Genomic DNA, 23,920 nt, shown 5'->3' with positions numbered 1-23,920 from the left:
AGAAAATATATATAAATAGGGAAGAAAAGTGCAAGGAGATGGTTTCTTCTGGGAAGGAGCTGAGAGGTTTGACTGTGGAAATTGGGGGCTTGGTCAAAGCTTGTGGGTTTGACTTTGACCGGCTCCCGGCGGCTGAATGCTTGGGAGGACGCCACGTAGGATTGCATCGTAGCTAAATTCTATGCTCTATCTTTTTTAAGTTATTCACGTTCATGTTTTATACTAACTTCTATCATTTGTAAATGGAGATCACACGCTCTAAATATGGAGTTCATATACAAATCTTTTGTCTAATCTAATAAAATTGAATTCCTTATTAGTGTCACCTAGTTTAAATTTATCTTATTTTATTATGTATACATATCAGTTATTAGAGAGATTATGATAGAGTGTATTAAAATGACAATTGGCAATCTACCATCAATAAGTTCTTAATTTTAGGAGTAGATCAATCTTAGCCTATGTATTATCATAAATTGCTTAGATCTACATCCTGAGTTGCTTGACTATGTATCAAAGATAGGGCTGAGAATTTTTGGCACGACACGATAAACACGACACGAACCCGCACGAAATTAATGGGTATGTGTCAAAGCTTATTGGGTTCGTGTCCTTATCGTGTCAACACGATAACGACACGAAAATTTTGTGTCGTGTTCGTGTTACACGTTAAGTATACTATAATATTATTTCGTGTCGTGTTCGTGTTACACGTTAAGTATATATAACATTAATTTTATTTTTATTTATTTTAAAAAAATTTAAAATTTTAAAATTTAAAATTAAAATTAAAATTTTCATATTAGAAATAATATTAATATATTATAATATTATTATTATAGTGTTGTTATCGTGTCGTGTTGACCCGAAGTGGTTAGTGTCGTTAATTGGTTCGTGTTGTGTTCGTGTCTGAGGGTGGCGGGTCGTGTTCGTGTTCGTGTTTGGAGTTTTCTTAACGGGTCGTGTTCGTGTTTGTTGTTATCGTGTCGTGTCGTTATCGTGTCGACACGATAACGACGCAACACGCACGATTTGCCATCCCTACACAGATTGTTTGCCTATGTTATCATTTTAACTATGACGACACTATAGTGCTCTGATTTCGTGTACCAGATTACTTGAAATCATATGCCGAGTTGTTTGCTTTGTTGGAACAGATATACTGAAAAACATTTTTCGAGTTTATTTTGAATTTGATAAATTGCTTGTATATTGTAAACACTCTTCATTTAATGAGAATAATAAATGTTTTCTTCATACTGTGTATTTTACTTTAATGGGTATTGACTGTATTTAATTATATATTAAATTATATAATTAAAGCGCCGGAAAGTAAAATCAGTCTAAGTCTTCTACATTGAAGGTTGGGTCGTGGAACAGGTCATCACAGTAGGTGGTCCAACCGGTACCTTGTAGAAGTAAAACTTTTTCACAACCTAGATAGGCTTTGGCTACCTATCGTGAAAGGTTGCAATGTCCATCCGAAAGTCGTCTTTACCTTGAGAATGACTAGTGACACTGGTGTGGTATAGCATTGAATGGATCTAAAGTATAGACACGTCTTTGTTGCTATCTACTGTAAGACGATGTCTTGGAGATTTAATATTTCCTAATCTTTGTAATAATATAGGACACACGTTATTTAATCATACGCTGCTTTGACTTATCAATAGGTGCGGGTTTTTCGTAACTCAATATTCCTGATATCTTGGGTAGTAGTAATTAATAACTAGTATGGTGTCAGTTTTATTATTACATTTTGAATCGTGTGCCTGCGTGGTTTGACTATATCCCCAAGAGGTGTTCGAGAGAAGTTCTATTATTCGGAAACCCGGCCGGTTTGGATTTAATCCAAGAATAAATAGAAAAGGAAAAGTATATTTTGATATACATCTCGTACTAGACAAACTCTTGGAAATAAAAAGATATTAATTAATTTAAAGTCTATAGCAAACTACAAATTAATTAATGGATATAGAAAGTCTTAGACACGGGAAATAATATATTAAAGAGGTTAACCCGGATTGCTTGTAATCACGGATTGGATGGGCGGTCAGTATTTCTTCGATAGTGGCACAAGAAATATTCCATTGGCCTTATATTGAATTATGGGTTATAATTTAAATAGTAAAGAAGATCCAATTGGGGAGGCCCTATCCAAGCCCCATAGATCCCTAACCTAGCCCATCATAAACTCTATAAATAAGGATGTAAGGAGAGGAGACAAAAACAATACAAAACCCTAGCCTCCACACTTGGAATTTTCGGCCCTCTCTCTCTAATAGAGGAACTCGAAATTCCTCTTTGTCTGTTCTTGGTTTTTCTTGTCTTCTCCTTCAAGATCCTTATAATTTCTAAAAGATTCCTCCCACAAGGATTTAGATCTATAGAGTTAAGGGTCATAGGTTAGAAGATCTTTGGTCTTGCATTCACAATCAAGCTTCAAGATCCACACGTGGAGAAGTAGCAAGCCACTTCGATTCTTTGGAGAATCATTATTGTAAGTATTCAACATCATTATTTAATTTAAATTATGTGATTAATTGCGCAATTATATGTCTCTACATGTTCAAGCATGAAATTGAATCGATCTACATAATCTCCTAAATAGATTCTTTTGTGGATTTATTTAATTTGCAATTTCCGCTGCGATTATTCCCAACAATTGGTATCAGAGCCATGCTTTTAGGCTCTGATTATGTGGATTTAATCTGGTTTTTTTTCAAATGTTCTTGGATCCGTGAAGAATATTTTAGATCCGTAAGTGAATATTCTAGATCTGCATAAGAATATTCTAGATCTATGAATTTTATTCTAGATCAGTAAAGAATATCTTGATCTGTGAAAAGAATATTACAAGATCTATAGAATATATTCTATATCTAATTTTAATATAGTTGCAAGAAAGAATAATCTAGATCTATAAGAATATTCTAAATCTGAGAGAATATTCTAGATCTTTGAAATTTTATTCTAGATCCAAGAGAGAATATTCTAGATCAAGAATATTGTAGATCTATGATAGTATATTCTAGATCTATATTGTTATGTTCTACATATGTGTTTTAATTATGTAGATCTATATAATTTGAAAAATGTGATGGATGATTGTTTTCATGCTTGCAATATTGCGTGATTGTTGAATCTTGTTGTTCTTCGTTTTATTGTAAACCCACGGGGGTTGACCGTGGTAGATTAGGTTTTGTTTCTCCCTTGTATTTTTTCTTTTGTAAACAAATGTAATAGTTAGAATACAAAGAAATGTAATACAATGGAGCAAACAAGACGAAGAACAAGACCGGCGAGAGAGACCTAGGCGGCGGCCGAAACCCTAGCGGGCTCGGCCGCACGCAGATCTGGTCGGCGGCAAGCGGCGGCGGCGGCAGGAGGCCAGGCGGCGGTGGCGGCTGCTTTGTGAAGCAGCGGCTGCGGCGCTGCAGTGGCGGCTCCAGGCTGGCGGCGTCGATGGCGGTTGGGCAGGCCGGCGGCAAGGGCTGGCGGCAGCGGCAGGTCAGCGGCGAGGCAGCCTTGGCTGTGGCTGAAACCCTAGTGGGCTAAGCCGCATGCAGATCAAGGCGGCAGGGCAGCTGGCGGCGGCGTGGCTGGCGGTGGTGGTTGCCGGTGTTCGGCGGCGGGTGGGCAGCCCGATGAAGACGGCGGCGGCGCGGAACCCTATAAGGCGGCAGCGGTTAGTTGTTTTTATTTTAGGGCGAAACCCTAATTAGGGTTTTAGATGGCCCGATTAATAGGCAAGGCCCAATGTGTGGTCTTGACCTAATTTTTATACCCTAGATATTTGATTTATTCAAATAGGGTATTTGTTTTATTTAATCCCTTTTATCCGGAGTACCATGGTTCATGGAAAGGATAAATTGTGATTTATTTTAATTATTTGGTTTTAGACACTTAGTGGTTTAAAATCAAATGATTTATTTGATTATATGTGATGTGACAAAGTGTGCAAAATTATTTGCCTATGTGATTTACATCTTATGTGAGTTAAATAATTTATTTTCTTGCATGATAATCAAATGAAAACCATTTTATCTAAAAATGACTAAGCGATAATTACGAACAGTCATGTTGTATATGGTCTCCATAAATCAAATGTGAAGTAAATTAGATAACATTTCGACCTTTCTTTAGAGGAGTTGTGTTATTAGTAATATTTACAGCTTTCATAAGATTTGAATAACTAAAATGGTTCTTTTAAATGAAAGGCATATTTTTGAAGGAATATTGTGACCAGTGGGAGCAATATTATCATGAAGTGAGCATTGTTTAAAAGATGTTAACCATGGTCTTAGAATCTCATTGAGTGGCGTGCGACCTTTCTTTAGAGGAGTATTCAAAGCAAGATAAGATTCTTGAGGACTAGAATTATGGTACTAGCTTAGGCAATATTTGGCAGTCATGCCATTCTTATGGTCTCTGGACTATCTGTCGGTATTGTGACCAAGAAAAACTTTTTAAAATCTAAATAATCCATGACATCTTTTGGTGCTTGTTTATTTAGCGTTTTAATAGCATATGTAATTCTCGAATGTTTTATGGTTTTACATTCCTTTATCATGTATGGTTGTGTGATGAATACCTTTTATTTTTTCTCAGTCAATATCAATTATGTCGCTTTATCCATTATCCGTGATCTTGAAAGAAAACTCGAAGGCCAAAATTTAGTAGACTGGAAATGTAAATGGATACGATTCTCATTGCTAAAAGATTGAAATTTGTATTCACCAAATTTATGTTCTCTATTTCCTCGACAACGCTTCACAAAGGAAGTTTGAGAATGCATTTTATGCATGTACTCAACAAGTTCTTTAAGGAAGAATGTCAAGCTACTTTCTTGGAAGTAGTAGGACAAGTCTTGGTACATACCGATGTTAAAGGGATATCCAATGAGGACGTTGTCCAGATTTTATTGGAAATCCAACAAAGATAGAATGTTTTGAAGAATCTTATGATTCGGTTACTCAAATAATTTTATACTCATTTCACCGACAATCGTAATAAGATGTGACTATAAGAAGGTTGTTACTGAAAAGTTGGAAGCCTTCAGCATTATATTCACTTTATTACTGTTGGAGAAAAATAACATGATGGTTGACGAATTCATTAAAGCTACATCTTTTCTATGTCTTAGTTTTATCAAACAAAAGACTAGCAATGAAAAGAGAGAATAGTTGAATTGTCATCAATGTCTGCTAGAAAGCAAGAAAGACAAGAAAAATTTTGGTGAAGAAGCAAAGAGGAGATGCATTGTAAGTCGGATTGACCTCTTCATTAAAAGGACAATGACTTCGGTAGCAATGCAACTTCTAAAAGAGAGTTCCAAATCCAGTTGGGTAGTTGTTGCAGTGGGAGCTATTTATTTATGCTCACTTTATTGTTTTGAGTTGATAAGTAATATTTTGTTGGTACAATTTTGTTTAGAAAGAATTCAGTTTCAGTTTCTAAACTTGTATATGATTGAGCAATGTTCGATGTCATTTTATAATGCGTGCATTATTGAAAAATGTGATTCGAACATTTATCATAGTACCATAGAAAAATATTATAGTATCTAATCTAAACAATATAAATGCAACAAAATTGAGCTTTACACAACCGTTCAACTTCTTAAACTATGAACGATAAAGTATTTGTGGCACTTAGACATAAGGCCAAGAAAGTACTTAGAGATTGTTCAAACTGATTTTATCTAACTCAAGTGATTTTAGTAGCTTGTTTGTTAAATAGCTTGAAAGTCAAGAAAGTCTAGTTGATGCACTATAAGTTAGAATCATTTGATTCAGAATACTTATAGAGATGCAACATAAAAAGACTAGCAAGTCTAATTGGTTTATACCATAAGAGACGAGCAATGAGTTAAGATCAGTAGTGGGAGTTAAATCCTAGTTGACTACTCCGAGCATTCTTCTAAAGAATGGGATTGTCATATAAGAAGATATCAAAGTCTCTCTATGATAAGTTCGATATATGAACAGTTTTACTCAATAACACCTTATCATTGACGAGATATACGTTGGAAACAACGAGTTATGCCTTAAAGAAACTACCATGGCATCAGTACCTTCTACAACACACGAGTTGTGGACTAGAGGTAAGTCTAGTCCAACACATCTCAAGGTGTGGAGTTATTCCAACACATGTTTGGAAAAAGGTATCCAAGTAATTGGAGTTATGTACTGAGGTGTGTTTTAAGGTTATCCCAAATGATAGAAATGGTATAAGTTCTAAAATTCTTCAGAACTAAAAGGTATTTGTTTATACGAATACTAGATTTGGATGAAGATTATGAGAAGAACTACAAGCCTAACAGACTTGATGATTCTCAAGATAATGAGAATATCTATTTTCCATCTTAACCAAGAAGTCATACCATTGGAAACCTGTGCACTAAGGAAAACAACGTTGTACCTATGATTGTAAGAGTCATGTCGTAGTGGGAGCGTTCTTTGCGAACATAATAAGTTCATGTGCCTAAGGGAGTCATCCGACTCAGTCTTAGATCAACTTGAACCTAATCCCTGTAACTACAAGGATACATTGACTCATTCAGATAGACGTTGTACTTATGATTGTAAGAGTCATGTCGTAGTGGGAGCGTTCTTTGCGAACATGATAAGTTCATGGACCTAAGAGAGTTTTTAGACTCACTCTTAGATCAACTTGAACCTAATCCCTGTAACTACAAGAAAGCATTGGCTTATTCCGATAATCGTTTTTTTAAAAGACGATAGATTCAGAATAGTAATCATAGATACACAAAGAATGTCTACAAGACTTGCGACACTACCATAAACTGTTTAAGCCAGTGGGAGCTAGTGAATCGACAAGTGTAAACATGGATCTTAAAAGGCTAGAATAATGGCTAGTGGGTTATGCCCAGAGAGAATCTTCTTCTTTCCTGCCATTCTGCCTAAATCGATCTGTATTATATTGTCTATGGTAGCCTACATAAATTAGGATGTATGTGTTATGATTGTCAAGACAGTTCTCTTTGGTAGAAGTCTTGAGGAAATCATCTACATAGAACATCTTAATGGTTATGTAGTGAAGGGCAAGAAACACGTGATTTGGAAGCTTATGTAGATCATTCATGGTCTTAGGAAAGGATCTAAATCATAGAACATGTGTTTCATCATCGTTGTCAAATCTTTTGATATTGACAAGTGCCCTTAACATAGCTACAAGTACAAGAAAGTTGAAAGTACACTATATTTGGTATTTTATTTTTTTGGTACTCTACGATGATGACATCTATAAAAGTTGACAAACAACTAAGTATCTAGCGTAGGAAACTGGTCGTCTACCCAATTTAACGATGAAGGGTTTGAGATAAACTAGTTACATTCTAAGCATCTAAGTCCTTAGATTGCTAGAAAAGAATGTTATGTTTTTCTTAACAAAATCCTACATCTATACAATACTTAGACACTTTTGCATTGAAAATTCCAAAGAAAAGTTTTTCTCTAGATGGAATTATCTTGTCTCTAGTCAAGTGTTTTTCGACACTAAATGAGATCAAGAAGAATGAGACAAGTTCCACAAGTGGAAGTCTCGTGTATGCTATGATGTGAATTAAGTAAGATATTAGCTTTCCGATGGCATAGAAGTTTGATATCATGTTAACCATGGCCAAGGACATTGGATTCAGTAAAGATCATACCATAATACTTGAAGAAGACTAAACGGTATGCTCTAGTTTACCAGTCATCCATGTTATGTCCTTTAGGTTATATCGATTAGATTTTAATAATTGATCGATGATCGAGCAAGTCATCCTCTGACTATGTGTTCCGTTAGGAGTTGAAAACTGAGTTATGAAGGAGTGTGATTACATCATAGACTCTATCATGAATATTACAAGTGTGGTTTCATCAGAAACTGCTAAGGTAGTTATTCAACTCGGTAATTTCCTAGTAGCTCTGACTGTGATTCTGAGTATGAAAATGAGTATTATATTTTGTTATGATTACTCTGGCCTTGCATCTAACTCAAGGTAAACACGACCTGATAAAGCTAAACAAACACATAGAGAGGAAGTATCATATCATTCGGAAGATTGTACAGAGATGAGACATATACGTAGTCAAAATTGCAATAGAAAACAACCTTGGTGATCCTTTTACAAAAGCCCTATCGGGCGGGACGTTTAATCGTCATATGAAAGGCATAGGTGTTAAGTGCATTAAAGACTCAGACCTGCTTTCTCTATAAGTGGGAGAAATTGAAGAAAATTGACAGTAGTATACTCGAAAGCATGTTTTGAGTATAAGTGGGAGATTGTTGGAACAGATATACTAAAAAGCATTTTTCGAGTTTATTTTGAATTTGATAAATTGCTTGTATATTGTAAACACTCTTCATTTAATGAGAATAATAAATGTTTTCTTCATACTGTGTATTTTACTTTAATGGGTATTGACCGTATTTAATTATATATTAAATTATATAATTAAAGCGCCGGAAAGTAAAATCAGTCTAAGTCTTCTACATTGAAGGTTGGGTTGTGGAACAGGTCATCACAGTAGGTGGCCCAACCGGTACCTTGTAGAAGTAAAACTTTTTCACAACCTAGATAGGCTTTGGCTACCTATCGTGAAAGGTTGCAGTGTCCATCCGAAAGTCGTCTTTACCTTGAGAATGACTAGTGACACTGGTGTGGTATAGCATTGAATGGATCTAAAGTATAGATACGTCTTTGTTGCTATATACTGTAAGACAATGTCTTGGATATTTAATATTTCCTAATCTTTGTAATAATATAGGACACACGTTATTTAATCATACGCTGCTTTGACTTATCAATAGGTGCGGGTTTTTTGTAACCCAATATTCCTGATATCTTGGGTAGTAGTAATTAATAACTAGTATGGTGTCAGTTTTATTATTACATTGAATCGTGTGCCTGCGTGGTTTGACTATATCCCCAAGAGGTGTTCGAGAAAAGTTCTATTATTCGGAAACCCGACCGGTTTGGATTTAATCCAAGAATAAATAGAAAAGGAAAAGTATATTTTGATATACATCTCGTACTAGACAAACTCTTGGAAATAAAAAGATATTAATTAATTTAAAGTCTATAGCAGACTACAAATTAATTAATGGATATAGAAAGTCTTAGACACGGGAAATAATATATTAAAGAGGTTAACCCGGATTGCTTGTAATCACGGATTGGATGGGCGGTCAGTATTTCTTCGATAGTGGCACAAGAAATATTCCATTGGCCTTATATTGAATTATGGGTTATAATTTAAATAGTAAATAAGGTCCAATTGGGGAGGCCCAATCCAAGTCCTATGGATCCCTAACCTAGTCCATCATAAACTCTATAAATAAGGATGTAAGGAGAGGAGACAAAAACAATTCAAAACCCTAGCCTCCACACTTGGAATTTTCGGCCCTCTCTCTCTAATAGAGGAACTCGAAATTCCTCTTCGTGTGTTCTTGGTTTTTCTTGTCTTCTCCTTCAAGATCCTTATAATTTCTAAAAGATTCCTCCCACAAGGAATTTAGATCTACAGAGTTAAGGGTCATAGGTTAGAAGATCTTTGGTCTTGCATTCACAATCAAGCTTCAAGATCCACACGTGGAGAAGTAGCAAGCCACTTCAATTCTTTGGAGAATCATTATTGTAAGTATTCAACATCATAATTTAATTTAAATTATGTGATTAATTGCGCAATTATGTCTCTACATGTTCAAGCATGAAATTGAATCGATCTACATAATCTCCTAAATAGATTCTTTTGTGGATTTATTTATTGCAATTTCCGCTGCGATTATTCCCAACATGCTTATGTATCGCAGATTATTTGCCTAAGTTGTCATTTTAACTATGGTGTCACCATAGTGCACCCCGATTAAGATATTCTAAAATAATTTTTTTTTTATTTTTGTTGTGACAGAATAGAGTAATTGTGTAATCGAGACAAACAAAAACGTAAAGAGTCACAGAATTTACGTGGTTCACCAACGTTACGTTGGTTACGTCCACGGGTGGAAACGAAAAACAGATTTTATTCAGAGTGTTTTCAGATTGTGGCTACATATTTCAGATTTCAGATTGAATCTTAGATCACAGAATTATGTGCTCTACTTCCATATAAATAGGCACACATGAGATCATATCTTAATTTAGAAACATAAACCTATCCTAACTAGGAAACATAATCTATACGGATTCAAGACATACTAACAAATCTCCACCTTAACTTGAATTATCCCTTGCAGATGCATCATTACAATGCCAGATGAACATGCTTCTCCTTCCTTGCCTCAGATCTGCCATCAACCGAAATTATTTCTCCTAGTGAATTTGTCGACCTTCACGTTCAGAGCAGACATCTTGATCGATTAACACAAAAACCCTAACAGATGCGGAATTCAAAATCCCTAGGTTCGAAAACCAGGCTCTGATACCAGTTTGTTGTGATAGAATAGAGCAATTGTGTAATCGAGACAAACAGAAATGTAAAGAGACACATAATTTACATGGTTCACCAACGTTGTGTTGGCTACGTCCACGGGCGGAAACGGAGAACAGATTTTATTCAGAGTGTTTTCAGATTGTGGCTACAGAATTCAGATTGGATCTCAGATCACAGAATTATGTGTCATATTCCCATATAAATAGGCACACATGAGATCCTATCCTAATTCGAAAAAATAATCCTATCCTAATTAGGAAACATAATCTATATAGATTCAAGGCGTAGTAACAATTTTTAAGGGACAAAATCAAAATGTAATGGTTTCTAGTTTTAAAGGACATGAATAGTATTTATATTTCTTAAGTTTAGTCCAATGTCCGAGACCATGAGATAATCCAAAATCCCCCATCCCCAATAAATATACTCCATAAATTTGTGTTCGAATTCATCTGTTTTGTTATTTCACAACGTGTATATCAACTAATACTCCTACGATTTTATGAATTGGTTGGCGTATTGTAAAATTTCAAAATTTAACTCAGTTCTTCATCATGTTTTGGAGCATTTATATTCACTCATCACTACCGGCAAAGGCCTGCAAATGTTAACCATTTTCATTATAAAAATATCTTAGTCACAAAATTGCGACAATAGGTCTTGATGACATTGCAGGTTTCAGGTTGAAGGATCGGACAAATGAAGATTATATGGACTTATCTCGAGAGATACATCGAAAATGGTTACGAGATTCGGTAGAAACCACCGACTCCTCCTCATCCCGCACATAAAAAAGATCATCTCCATATTGTCTCCATTATGTGGTGCATCAGGAGAGTTAGGCACCTCTGGAAACTCATCTTTAAAATTATCTTGAATTCTATTTCCAGGAGCCATATTAAATTTTTCATCTTTTCTTTGTCATTTATTACAAAGAATATGTCATCTGACCCACTGGGTGCCTCGAACTTAGGCATTGATCCATTCATGCACAAAGTAGAGAAGTCACATTCTCAAACTCAGACCTTTGGCTGGTTATTTGTATAGGCCATTGGGAACGTCACATGATGTACCTATGCTTGGGTATGTCTTCTCGTGCCGATTTAACATGTATATGTGAGGTCATCCGTCTTCAGTATTTCAAACTGTCGAATTATAAGCTCACTCAACGCCATCTTGTCCTGTCGGAACTCCAGCGTTGCGCGTGCTCCTATTTTGTACAAGTACTTATTATCTATGGCAATTGGTTCTGATAAATTCAGGTATATATATTTTATCATAAATTGTAGCTTTACTTTCACATTCATAACACAAAAACAATGAATATCTTTTGATGAAATATTTGTAACCTATATTAATGGTCACTGCTACAACTAATAGGAATGAAATTCAAATCAGCAAGGTCTAATGGTGCCACATCAAATCACAGACAGATGTAGCCATTAAAACTCAAGCTCCAAACGAAGTATATGCATATACGAGATACCTCCGGGGAAGAGGACCAAAGCGAGATCAGATCCTTGAACTACCCACTTTCCATGCCCGTTGCAAGATCCTCTACGACCATCTTCTCGACCAGCTCCTCTGCTCTTCCCTGCAAACCAATCTTGCACAACCAACACATGATTTTATCTAAACCCTTTGAATCATAAACATGGCTTTCCTCCAACAATTCATCTATCAAACCGCAAGCCCCTTCCACGTCACCATCAACAGCAAAGCTATCAATCAGAATCTCATACATATGCTGATCTAAACACGTGCATTTCAGCCGCATTTCTTGCAACATATCTCGCACCCGGCTTAGCTCCCCTGCTCTATAGAGTGCGCTTGAGATAGCCCTATACGTGTTCAAGTCGGGCGCACACCCTAACTCCTCCATTGAATGAAACATCGATATCCCTTCCTCTACCTTTCCTTGCAAGCATAGACCATTTATATGCACATTGTACGTGTGTATATTTGGGACTAACCCCAGCACAAGCAATTCATCAAACACCTTATCTGCAACTGGAAACTCCTTGTTGCAGATCAACCAATCAAGCACTAGATGATAGCACATAACATTAGCCTCAATTTTATTCGTCTTCATCTGCTTTAATAAACCCAATGCATCCATGCCTTTCCCCCTTTTCACCAAAACCCTAATTACATTCAAGAAATCATCGCTCTTGGGTTTAAACCCTAAACATTTGAGCTCATCAAAAAACCCCCAAATTTCACCATCATCGCCGCCGACGCCGTAATTCAGCCGCCGGCACATCGTCGCGAGCATCAAAGAGCAAACCTTTTGATCCAAATCGAAACCTTCCTCCACCAATTGATTCAGTATCCCCAAAGCATCACTCGCCCTCCCAATTCTGCAAAGAGCCCTAATTAAGATTTCGAAAGTGGATTCTTCAATCCGAATATTCATCGATTGGCTCTTGACTAATATTGTAGGCACAATCTTCATTCCCTTTTCAACCTTACAAAGAACTGAAAGCAAAGCGTTCAACGTTTCTACCGATGGCTCACACCTAAACCTTGGAGTCGCCAAGAAAAGCTCAACAGCATCATCGAACATGTCGTTTTCACCGTAAAACTTGATTAGATCGATGAAGACGCACGCGGGTGTCTCGAAGTTTTCGAATTTTTCAATGTGGTTCAAAATTTGCTGGATTTGGTGTTGGCAATTTGAAGTGCGGCTTTGAATCAAAATTTTGAAAAGGAAATGGAACGACTGCGGAGTGGGTTCGACTTCGTAAGCAGCACAAGCGTCGATTAGGTCACGAAGAAGATGAGATTTGGAGTTTTTGATCGATTGTTTGAAGGATTTCTTAGCTAATTGAAAAGCGAAAAAATCAGGCAATTGTCTGTTGTGCGGTTGAATTGGCCACTTTCTTGTTTTTCTTAGGTAGTAATTGCACAAAGAGGAAGATTTTGAAGAACATGATGAGAATGAATTTGTTGTGGATTGATTTGCAGAGATCTTGTGCCGCCATGGGTGAATTTCTTCAGCTGCTATGAATCGCTTTACTCTCTTTAACATTTTTACCCAACTGTTGTTAGAAACATCAGTTTGTAATCTTTTGAACTCATTTCCTTAAATAAGAGAAATTTCGCAATATAAGTCTCAATATCACTGACTAAGGTGCTTAACCGGTTCTCGGTTAATCGAAATCAAAACCGAAATCGACCGGTTAATTGAGAAAGCAAAATTGAAATATTCGGTTCCAGTTTTGGTACCGGTTCCAATTTTTTTGATAAATCCGGCTCCGGTTCTAACGGTACCGACCGAATCCTAACCGTGAATGAGATTAAATTTTAATTTAATTTTTAATTTATAGTTTATAATTTCATATTAATATAACTTAATACTCCGTATAATATTAATATTATTCAAGTTTCATAATCCTATTTTATAATTTAGGTATTGACTTATCGAATATTTTAAGTGTTGGACTTTTTTAGGTATTTAATTATTTAAAATTTTTAGTTATTGGAAGATGAATATTGTTGCTTTGTTAGTGTTTTATTATTTGACTCGTGCTTATTCGTACTTTTAGGATTAAGTTCATGAATTTTATATTTTTAGACGTTGGATTATTATTATTTTTAGGTATAGAATTATTTAAATTTTTATTCGAGTAAAAATTTGAATTAAAATTAGATGACAAACTAGTTCTTCGGTTCCAAGCAGGAACCGGCCAGTTCTTAACCAATCGGTTCCAAACTGGAACCGGTCGGTTCCGATTCCGATTCCGGTCTTGAATTTAGAAAATTTTGTAACCGGACAACTGATCCGGTTATAATCGGAACCGGCCGAATAAGCACCCCTATCGCTGACCTTTTGAATGCAGATTTTTTGGAATAAGAATTTTTAAAAATTTTCTGTTTTTTCTTATTGTTTTGCTTACCAAAATAGTACTACTACTATAAAATAGACTAAATTTTTCCACGCCAAATTCCCCACTATCAATATACTCGAGACTTAAGAGAACACTGATTTGCACATGGCCACTCCCAAAGGAAGAGCTCAAGTAATGCATCTATGCCTCTCATTTCATTTAAATTTCAAAAGAACACAATGAATTCTAAGCAATCTCTGCAAATTGTGAAGATGCTGCTAGACCGGAAGAAACAGACACGAAGCTAGTCAACAAGCCATGGGCGCCGCAGCCATCATGTAGGAGTACGACGTCGTGAGCGTGAGGACGATCAAGCCCGAGCCGGCAAGCTCAAGAACAAGGTCTAACACCTGGAGCACATGCCAGACGAGGAGGTGAGTGCAAAGATTTGCGAAGCGACTTGACAAAATACACGTGGAAGGGCTCAACAACGCCATCAACTCGACCATGGTGGTAACAGTGCTCATTGCCACGTCGAACAAGAGAAATGGTGGGGGGTTTGGTGCGGAGAAATTTTAGGAATGGAGTTTCACGGGGTAATTACACCATACATATAAAAAGGTTCACAATTGTTTCTGTGGTGAAGTGAATTAGACTTGGATTTGAATTTTAAGTTTAGTATTTCAAATTTAGTATTTCTGTTATTCAAATAATCTGTAACAGCAAGTCTTTGACTTGTTCTCTGCAGTATCTTTCTAGTCAAGTTTAGTTGTTATTTTTTAGGAGTCTTATTAGTTGCTTAGTTAGTGGATTAGTTGTTGCAGTACGTGTTTTAGTGGTTAAGCTAGTATTTTTTCTGTCTATTTAAGATCGAGTGATCATCACAAATTAATATTCAAGTTCTACATTCGATCATCTCTCTGTCTTCATCTTTTCTCATATTATTCTCTATTATTCAAAGCAATTTAGAGCTATAATCTCTGCTTATTCAAGCAGATATATTAGAGAAGAGAGTGAGAGATTTGTGAGTTAGAAACCACAGAATGGTATCTAGAGCCTTTAGCATCTTAAGGGCGATGGAAACTGGATCGATGGCTGCAGGAGTCATGAGTGTTGCTCCTCCAATTCTTGATGGGAGCAACTACCAGATCTGGAAAATAAGGATGCAGGCCTTTCTAGAAGGGGCTGACTTGTGGGAGGCTGTGGAGGATGACTACGAAGTACCTCCTTTGGGAGACAATCCAACAGTAGCCCAAATCAGGGCTAACAGGGAACGAGTTACCAGGAAAGCGAAGGCGAGATCCAGTCTATATGCTGCTATCACTCCTATAATATGTTTGGTTTGGTATACTGAAAAGCATGTTTCGAGCAAGTTTCGCGCAAACAGAATCTTGTTTGTATACGTAAAACTCTACAATTCACTTTTAACCCAATTCAGTATTATTCGAGCAGTCTCGCACGAATAGAATCACTATTATTATTACATTGTGTTTGCTTGTGCATTTATAAGATGTTTTACAAACATTTAAATGCATAAGAAGTAAACAAAGTCTAAGTCTTTTGCTTAGTAGACCGGTTGTGGGCGTCGTCCACTTTAAGGTAACACGGTCAGATCTATGCAATGCTTTGCAAAAGAAAAAGAAGAATTTCACAACCTAGATAGGCTTTGGCTACCTATCGTGAAAGGTTGTAATGTCAGTCTGCATATTTCTAAGCCTTACTGAAATAAGATGACATTGGTGTGGTATAGCACTGAACGGATCTAACAGCAAGACGTGTCTTTATGCTATCTACTGAAAGACTAGGTTTTGATAAAATACTATTTCTTAATCTACATATGTTAGCATTGAGCATACGGTATTGATTATGCACTACTTTGACTTATCAAATGGTGCGGGTTTTTCGCAACCCAATAATCCTGATATATTGGGTAGTGGTGATTAATATCTAGCGGTGCTAGGATTGCTATAATATTGAATCGTGCGCGAGGTGAGCCTCGTTTGATAATGTCCTCAAGAGGAGCTTGAACAAAGTTTTATTATTCGGAAAACTGGCCAGTTGGAGTTTTATTACTCTATGAATAATAAATAAATGTTTCTTGCTAAGTCCACTCTTGGAATTAATAAGATATTAATTAATTAAGTCCATAGCAAACATTAATTAATTAATGGACATTTATATCTTAAGCGCGGGAAATAAATAATAAACAAAGTGGAAACCCGGATTACTTGTAATCTCGGATTTGGATGGGGAGAGTTCAATATTACTTCTGTAGTGGCTGCTCGTAATATTCTAATATAAGCTTGTATTAAATTGTGGGTTCAATTTAATTAGTAAAAAGCTAATTGGGGGAGCCCATATCCAAAACCTTCCATAGATCTCTGTTTGGGCCCAAAAGAAAGTTAATATAAATAGGAGAATAAAGGAGAGACAGACACATAATTTAATTTGAAATTTTCGATCTCCTCTCTCTACAGAAGGAGTCGAAATTTCCAGCTCTCCTCCGTGATTTTGTGTCTTCTTTATTCGAGTCCTAGTATTTTGATAAGATCAGCCCATCCTGATATTGAGATACAGTTCGGGAACCGGTGAGAAGATCCGTGGTCTAGTATCGAAGATCATCACGTGGAGAAGGCGCGAGCAATCGACGATTCTTTGGAGAATCAAAATCGGTAACCCTAAACCGTAGAAATCATATTTAGGATTTATATTTTTCTAAGCATGAATTATTTGCGTTCTAGCATGCAATTACCTGTTTAACATGTGAATTGATTAATCGCATAATCGGTCAAATAAATCTGTATCTGATTTATTTATTTTGTACAAGTCTTCCGCTGTGCAAGGGACACCAAACCCCATCATAATATTCAATAGAATCATGCATCTAGATTCTGCTATGAGTATTTGGGAGTTTTTGAAAAAGGAGTATGAAGGAAACAAAAGAATCAAATCCATGAGGCGATGAATCTGAAACGGGAACTTGAAAGGCTGCAGATGAAGGATGGTGAATCAATTCAAGAATTTGCAGATAAGCTACTGGAGACTGCCAACAAATTGGCTGTTTTAGGCACTGATCTAGGAGATGAACAACTGATTGAAAAACTCCTATGTTCTGTGCCTGAAAAATTTGAAGTAACAATAGCCTCTCTTGAGAACACCAAAGAAATCTCGGAGATGTTATTTGCTGAAGTTGTGAATGCTCTTCAAGCACAAGAGCAAAGGAAGATGTTGAGGTCGGGTGAAGCAACTATTGAAGGTGCAATGCGAGCCAAGGTGAAGCATGGTAGTCCCTGGAAGAAGAAGGCAGACACCAAAATATCCAATACTAATGCTGCTGGATCTCATTCTGGAAAAGGTAGTAACGAAGCCTGCAAACATTGTGGGAAGACTGGTCACCCGTTCTTTAAATGTTGGAGGCGACCAAATGTTAAATGCAGAAAATGTGGAAAGATGGGCCATATTGAAAGTATTTGCAAGGGGAATAACTCACCACAAGGAGAGGCACAGGCTGCTACAGGAGAAGTGGAGCAATTGTTTGTTGCTTCGTGTCATGCCACTGGAACTACAAGTGAAGGATGGTTGGTGGATAGTGGGTGTTCAAACCACATGTCTGGAAACCAATCTATCTTCACTGAGATAGACAACAAAGATGTTGATATCACTGTGAGGATAGGAAATGGAGAATTGCTAGAAGTAAAAGGCAAAGGCAATGTATTGCTTGAAGGAACCGGAGGTATGAAGCTATTATCTGATGTCTTTGTTCCCAAATTAGACCAAAACCTTCTAAGTGTGGGACAGTTAGTGGAGAAGGGATGAGTGTGACTTTCGAAAATCAAAGGTGTGTCATTTCCAGCAAAGATGGGAAATTTCTCTTCAAAATTCCAATACAAAATAAAGTCTTTGCATTTGATCCTGCAAAAAGAGGGAGCACAGCTATGGCTTGTGTGCAAGGTGAACAGAAGGAGTTATGGCATAGGAGAATGGGTCATTTTCATTGCAAAGGCCTGGAGTATATGCAAAGAAATGGTCTTGCAGAAGATATGCCTCAGCTGGAAGGAAGAATGGATGACTGTGAGACTTGTTTGGAAGGGAAACTTGCAAGGAAACCATTTCAGAGATCAAGCTTGAGAGCGAGGGAAAAGCTTCAGCTGGTGCACTCAGATATTTATGGTCCAATGCCAGAAAAGTCTCTGAATGGGAACAGGTATTTTGTGACATTCATAGATGATTCTACACGATTTTGTTGGGTATACTTCCTTAGACAGAAAGCAGAAGTTGATGGAGTCTTCCTCAAGTTCAAACATGAGGTGGAGAATGAGACAAACTGCAAGATCAAGATCTTGAGGACAGATAATGGAGGTGAATACACCTCCAACAGATTCAAAGAAATATGTGAAGCTGCTGGTATTAAACACAAATTCACTGTTCCTTACACTCCTCAACAAAATGGAGTGAGTGAAAGGAAAAATAGAAGTATCGTGGAGATGGGAAGATGTATGCTCCATGGGAAACAGCTAGCCAAACCTTTCTGGGCAGAAGCTGTGAATACTGCGGTGTTTTTGCTGAATATATTACCAACGAGGGCACTTACCAATCTCACTCCATTTGAAGCTTGGCATGGTTACAAGCCAAAGGTCAGTAATTTGAGAATATTTGGATGTTTATGTTTCTATCTTACTCATTCAATTGGAAGAGACAAGTTAGATCAAAGATGAAAGGCTGGAATATTTATGGGTTATAGCTCACAATCAAAGGCTTATAGAGTGTATTGTCCAACCGAGAATAAGGTTATTGTAAGCAGAGATGTGTGACCTTTCTTGAAGATAAGAAATGGAAAGAGACAGGAGATGAAAAGGGGAACAATGAAGCTCCAGAAGTGATTGCATTGAAGAGCAAAAATGAGCAAAATGGTGAAGTTGAAACTGAGCTCCTGATTGAGGAATCAATCGACCATGAACCTGTAAGAGGGACCAGGTCACTTGGTGAGATCTATGCTAGGTGTAATGTAGCATTGATCGAACCAGGTTCCATAGAGGAAGCCAAAGCAAGTGGAGAATGGTTGAATGCCATGAAGGATCGAACAAGAACAATACTTGGGAGCTGGTGGATAAGCCTTCACACAAAAAAGTTATAGGTGTCAACTGGATTTACAAAACAAAGTTGAATCCAAATGGCACGGTGAACAAATATAAAGCAGGCTAGTTGTCAAAGGGTATGCTCAAGTAAGTGGGGTTGATTACTCTGATATATTTGCTCCAGTTGCTAGAATGGATACTATCAGGCTGTTACTTACTGTTGCTGCTCAGAAACGATGGAATGTCTACCAGTTAGATGTAAAATCAGCCTTTCTCGATGGTGAGCTAAGTGAGGAAATTTATGTTAACCAGCCTGATGGTTTTATTGTTGAAGGTCGGAAGGAGAAAGTCTACAAACTCAACAAAGCTTTATATGGTTTAAAGCAAGCTCCAAGGGCTTGGTACAACAAGATTGATGCTCATCTTCAGCAGCTCGGATTTCAAAAAAGCTTGAGTGAAGTGACTCTTTATTTTAAACAAAATAAGAGTGGTCTGGTCGTGGTGTCCATTTATGTGGATGATCTGTTAGTTACTGGAGATGAAGAAAGTGAAATTCAGAAGCTAAAAGATGGATTAATGAAGGAGTTTGAAATGACTGATCTTGGGAAAATGGCATATTTCTTAGGCATGGAAGTTCATCAGAAGAAAGATGACATTTTTCTATGTCAAAAGAAGTATACCAAGGAGGTGCTAAAGCGTTTCAATATGAATGAATTCAAGTCAGTTTCAACTCCCGCGAATCAGAAGGAGAAGTTGAGCAGGGGAAGCAAGCAGGAGTCAGAACTTGAAGGTGAATACAGGAAGATGGTGGGATGCTTGATGTACTTCACAGCTACCAGACCAGATATTCAACATGTTGTGAGTATTCTGTCTCGATTTCTCCACTGTGCAAATGAAGAACATCTTACAGCAACAAAGAGAGTACTTAGGTACTTGAAAGGAACTCAAGGCTATGGTGTGAGATTTATGTAAGTTCAAGAAATGAAGCTGGTTGGCTATGTGGATAGTGATTGGGGTGGTTCAGCAGAGGACATGAAGAGTACAACAGGTTTTTGTTTCTCTTTGGGATCAGGATGCTTCTCATGGAGCACAAAGAAGCAAGAAGTAGTTGCACAATCCACTGCAGAAGCTGAGTTGAGTTTGTAGCAGCAACGGCAGCTGCTAAACATGTTATTTGGTTAAGGAAATTGTTGTGTGATCTGGGCATGAAGGAGAGCAATCCAACTATACTACATGTGGACAACCAAGCAGCCATTGCCATTTCACAAAATCCAACGTTTCATGGCAAGACAAAGCATTTCAAGCTAAGGTTCTACTATCTTAGAGAAGTTCAGCAAGATGATGAAGTGAAGTTGAGCTACTACAAAACAGAAGATCAAATTGCCGATGTGTTTACTAAACCTCTTGCTGTGAGCAGGTTCAGTCAACTCATTCATGAAGTTGGAGTGTGTCCAGGGGTCTAATCCAAGGAGGAGATATGTGGTGAAGTGAATTAGACTTGGATTTGAATTTTAAGTTTAGTATTTCAAATTTAATATTTCTGTTATTCGAATAATCTGTATCAGCAAGTCTTTGAGTTGTTCTCTGCAGTATCTTTCTAGTTAAGTTTAGTTGCTATTTTTTAGGAGTCTTATTAGTTGATTAGTTAGTGGATTAATTGCTGCAGTACGTGTTTTAGTGGTTAAGCTAGTATTTTTTCTGTCTATTTACGATCGAGTGATCATCACAAATTAATATTCAAGTTTTACATTTGATCATCTCTCTGTCTTCATCTTTTCTCATATTATTCTCTATTATTCAAAGCAGTTTAGAGCTATAATCTCTATTTATTCAAGCAGATATATTAGAGAAGAGAGTGAGAGATTTGAGTTAGAAACCACAATTTCAAATTAGTAAAAAAAATATTAAGTTTACAAATTTAATATAAAAAGTTTAATTAGCGGTCCGAATTAATACACCGTTAGTTTTCTTATTTTTTCCATCCTATTCTCTCCAATCTCAAAATCATCCTTGCAAACTGGGCTGCTCCTCACTCACTCTCCACCACCGCCGCCACTCGATCCCTGCCCCTCTCATTCCTCGAGACTTCGAGCTCATGGCGGATTTGGCTGAAGCAGCGACAATGCTGACACCAATAGTGGTGGTTTCTTGATCTGTGAATGTCGTTCACTACCCATGCCGAGTTGACGAGCCATAGACATGATTGGTATGTTTGAACGTCATTTTCTCTCTCTCTATATATGTGTGTGTCTGTGAATTGTGATATCTATGGAGATTAAGGAATGACTTTACATGAAAGATTTTTTCTTTGTTAGGGTGTTTCACTAGTTTTGTTTGCATAATCTTCGCAATCAACTTTAATAAAAGAAAAGAATAATTTTGGAATGAATTATGAATATGATGAGAAAAATAAGAAAACTAACGGTGTGACAGGGATTTGGAAGGAATGTACTTCCTCCGTCCGCAAATAGGAGTCCCACTTTTTCATTTTTGTCCATCCGCGAATAGAAGTCCCGGTTCATAATTATTAAAAATGGTGAAGAGGTCTCAATCCCACTAACTCATTCACATATCATTGAAAACTTATCAATGAGACTCATATTTCATTAACTTTCTTCCACCCACTTTTCTTAACATTTCTTAAAACCCGTGTGAGATTGAAATGAGACTCCTATTCGCGGACGTAAGGAGTATTAATTTGAAACACTAATTAAACTTTTTGTGTGAAATATGTAAACTTAATACTCCCTCCGTCCCAAGATAAGTGACTTATATTCCTTTTTGGGGTGTCCCACTATAAGTGACTTATTTCCATTTTTAGCAAAAAGTCATCTATTTTACTTTATTCTCCACCTACTTTATTCTCTCTTCTCTCCTCTACTTTTCCCTCTCTCATACTTTACTCTCTCCACTTTAACTTATAATTTAAATACCATTCCTTAAATCCCGTGTCCAAAAGAAGTAGGTCGCTTATCTTGGGAAGGAGAGAGTACTTTTTTTACTAATTTGAAACAATGGTGAAACATTTTGTATGTATGGTGTCATTACCCCGAGTTTCATGTATCAGAATGGGTTTCAAATCTTAAGTGGAATAGTTTAGTCCATTCTTATATTTTTGTGAGAGAAAATAATAACAAAAAGAAGAGAAAATAAAGAAAAAGCCAAAAAAAATCCTTAATATGAAAAATTCGTATGCCTCGATCCCATACTCAGAAAGGTAAACGAATTTAATATAATAGTTATACTAACAATATATTCGGCATGTCACTAACTCAGAGCATTTACAATAGCGACGTTGTCTCGCCGCTGTGCAGACGATGCCTATTGCACAGGAAAGGCCGAGCGACGACTCTCGGCATGCACGTGCAACTGCCTAGCGCGATTTTCCATTTTTTTTTTTAATTCTAAATTTTCACCTATAAAATACCCTGCTCTCATTTAATTTTTTTTCAATCCAATTATCTCACGTCACTCTTCCCATCCAATTTTCTCACTTCTCTCAAAAAATAGCTTTCGATCGATGGTGATGATGATCTGATTGATAAGCTCATTTCGCAAGGGTAATGTAATTGTAAAGTCTTTGCAAGTTGATTAGTTAAGTTTGATTATATTCATTTGAGTTGAACCCTAATTTCATAAAATCAGTTCAATTAATTAATTTTCATTTTATTGAGAGATTAATTAAATACTTTTATTATTTTAATAAAATAGTTATACTAACAATAATTATTTTAATAAATTTTAATAAACAAAATTTTGATAATTATAAATTTAATAAAATAGTTATACTAACAATAATAAATAAAAAGATGCATAATACAAAAATATAAAAAGCCACAAGCCGAATACATAATATAAAAAATGAAGATGTTCGTTTTCAAAAGTACTCACTTAAATCGATATAACGCATAACACATTAATACAAGTGGTCAGCTTGAACTTTAAAAAGAATAGGTGACCATTTTTTAGAACAATATAAAAGTTCCAAAGTTTTGAAATTAACTACTTTTATCTATATGTTGTAAGTACTCATTCCGTCCACTTTTAATCACCAAGTAATCATCTTGAATTTCAAAAAGAGCAGTTTTGTGAAATATTTGACACTTACTTTTACTACTTTTGGCAGCGGATCTCACGTTTCACTAACTTTTTCAACACACTTTCCGCTATAGTATTTCTTAAAATGTGAGCTAAGTCAAACAGATTCAGTTTTTCGTGGACGGAAGGAGTATTTTTTTATGTAATTATTGTATCTTTAAATTAATTTTAATTTTAATATTATCATAATATTTTTTATTGTATTTACTTTTTTAAATTGTGTAGTTTTTTATTTAATATTAATAATCTCTCTGTCTTTGTGATATTCATCTACTTTATTCTTTTTTTTTTTACTTTATCTTCTTTGCATAATTTATTTAACAATATTTTCTTAAATCATGTACCCAAAACAAAACATATCTACCAAAAAAAGGCAAATGGAGTATATTTAATATAAATATTTTAATAAAAAAAATTTATTATTTTATTTAAGTTTATGGATAAGTTATTAATAAACTGTAGTAGAGTTAACGTG

General features: G+C 36.2%; 1 protein-coding gene across 1 annotated transcript; it reads right to left on the bottom strand.

Annotated features, from left to right (window-relative positions):
- Window positions 1–11,748: 11,748 nt before the first annotated feature.
- Window positions 11,749–13,512, bottom strand: LOC125192900 (Pentatricopeptide repeat (PPR) superfamily protein). Its single transcript, XM_048090578.2, has one exon. It carries the CDS (start codon window positions 13,471–13,473, stop codon window positions 11,968–11,970), a length of 1,506 nt encoding a protein of 501 aa, XP_047946535.1. The 5' UTR covers window positions 13,474–13,512; the 3' UTR covers window positions 11,749–11,967.
- Window positions 13,513–23,920: the final 10,408 nt, after the last annotated feature.

Source organism: Salvia hispanica, chromosome 4 (genome assembly GCF_029641045.1).
Source record: "Salvia hispanica isolate PSC_SH4W2 chromosome 4, Shi_PSC_v1, whole genome shotgun sequence".
NCBI lineage: Eukaryota > Viridiplantae > Streptophyta > Magnoliopsida > Lamiales > Lamiaceae > Salvia > Salvia hispanica.
This window is presented reverse-complemented; position numbering and strand designations above follow the sequence as displayed.

Bases quoted from the DNA above. Each gene is read 5' to 3' on its own strand.
- LOC125192900 (XM_048090578.2), bottom strand. From the start codon at position 13,473: ATGTTAAAGAGAGTAAAGCGATTCATAGCAGCTGAAGAAATTCACCCA.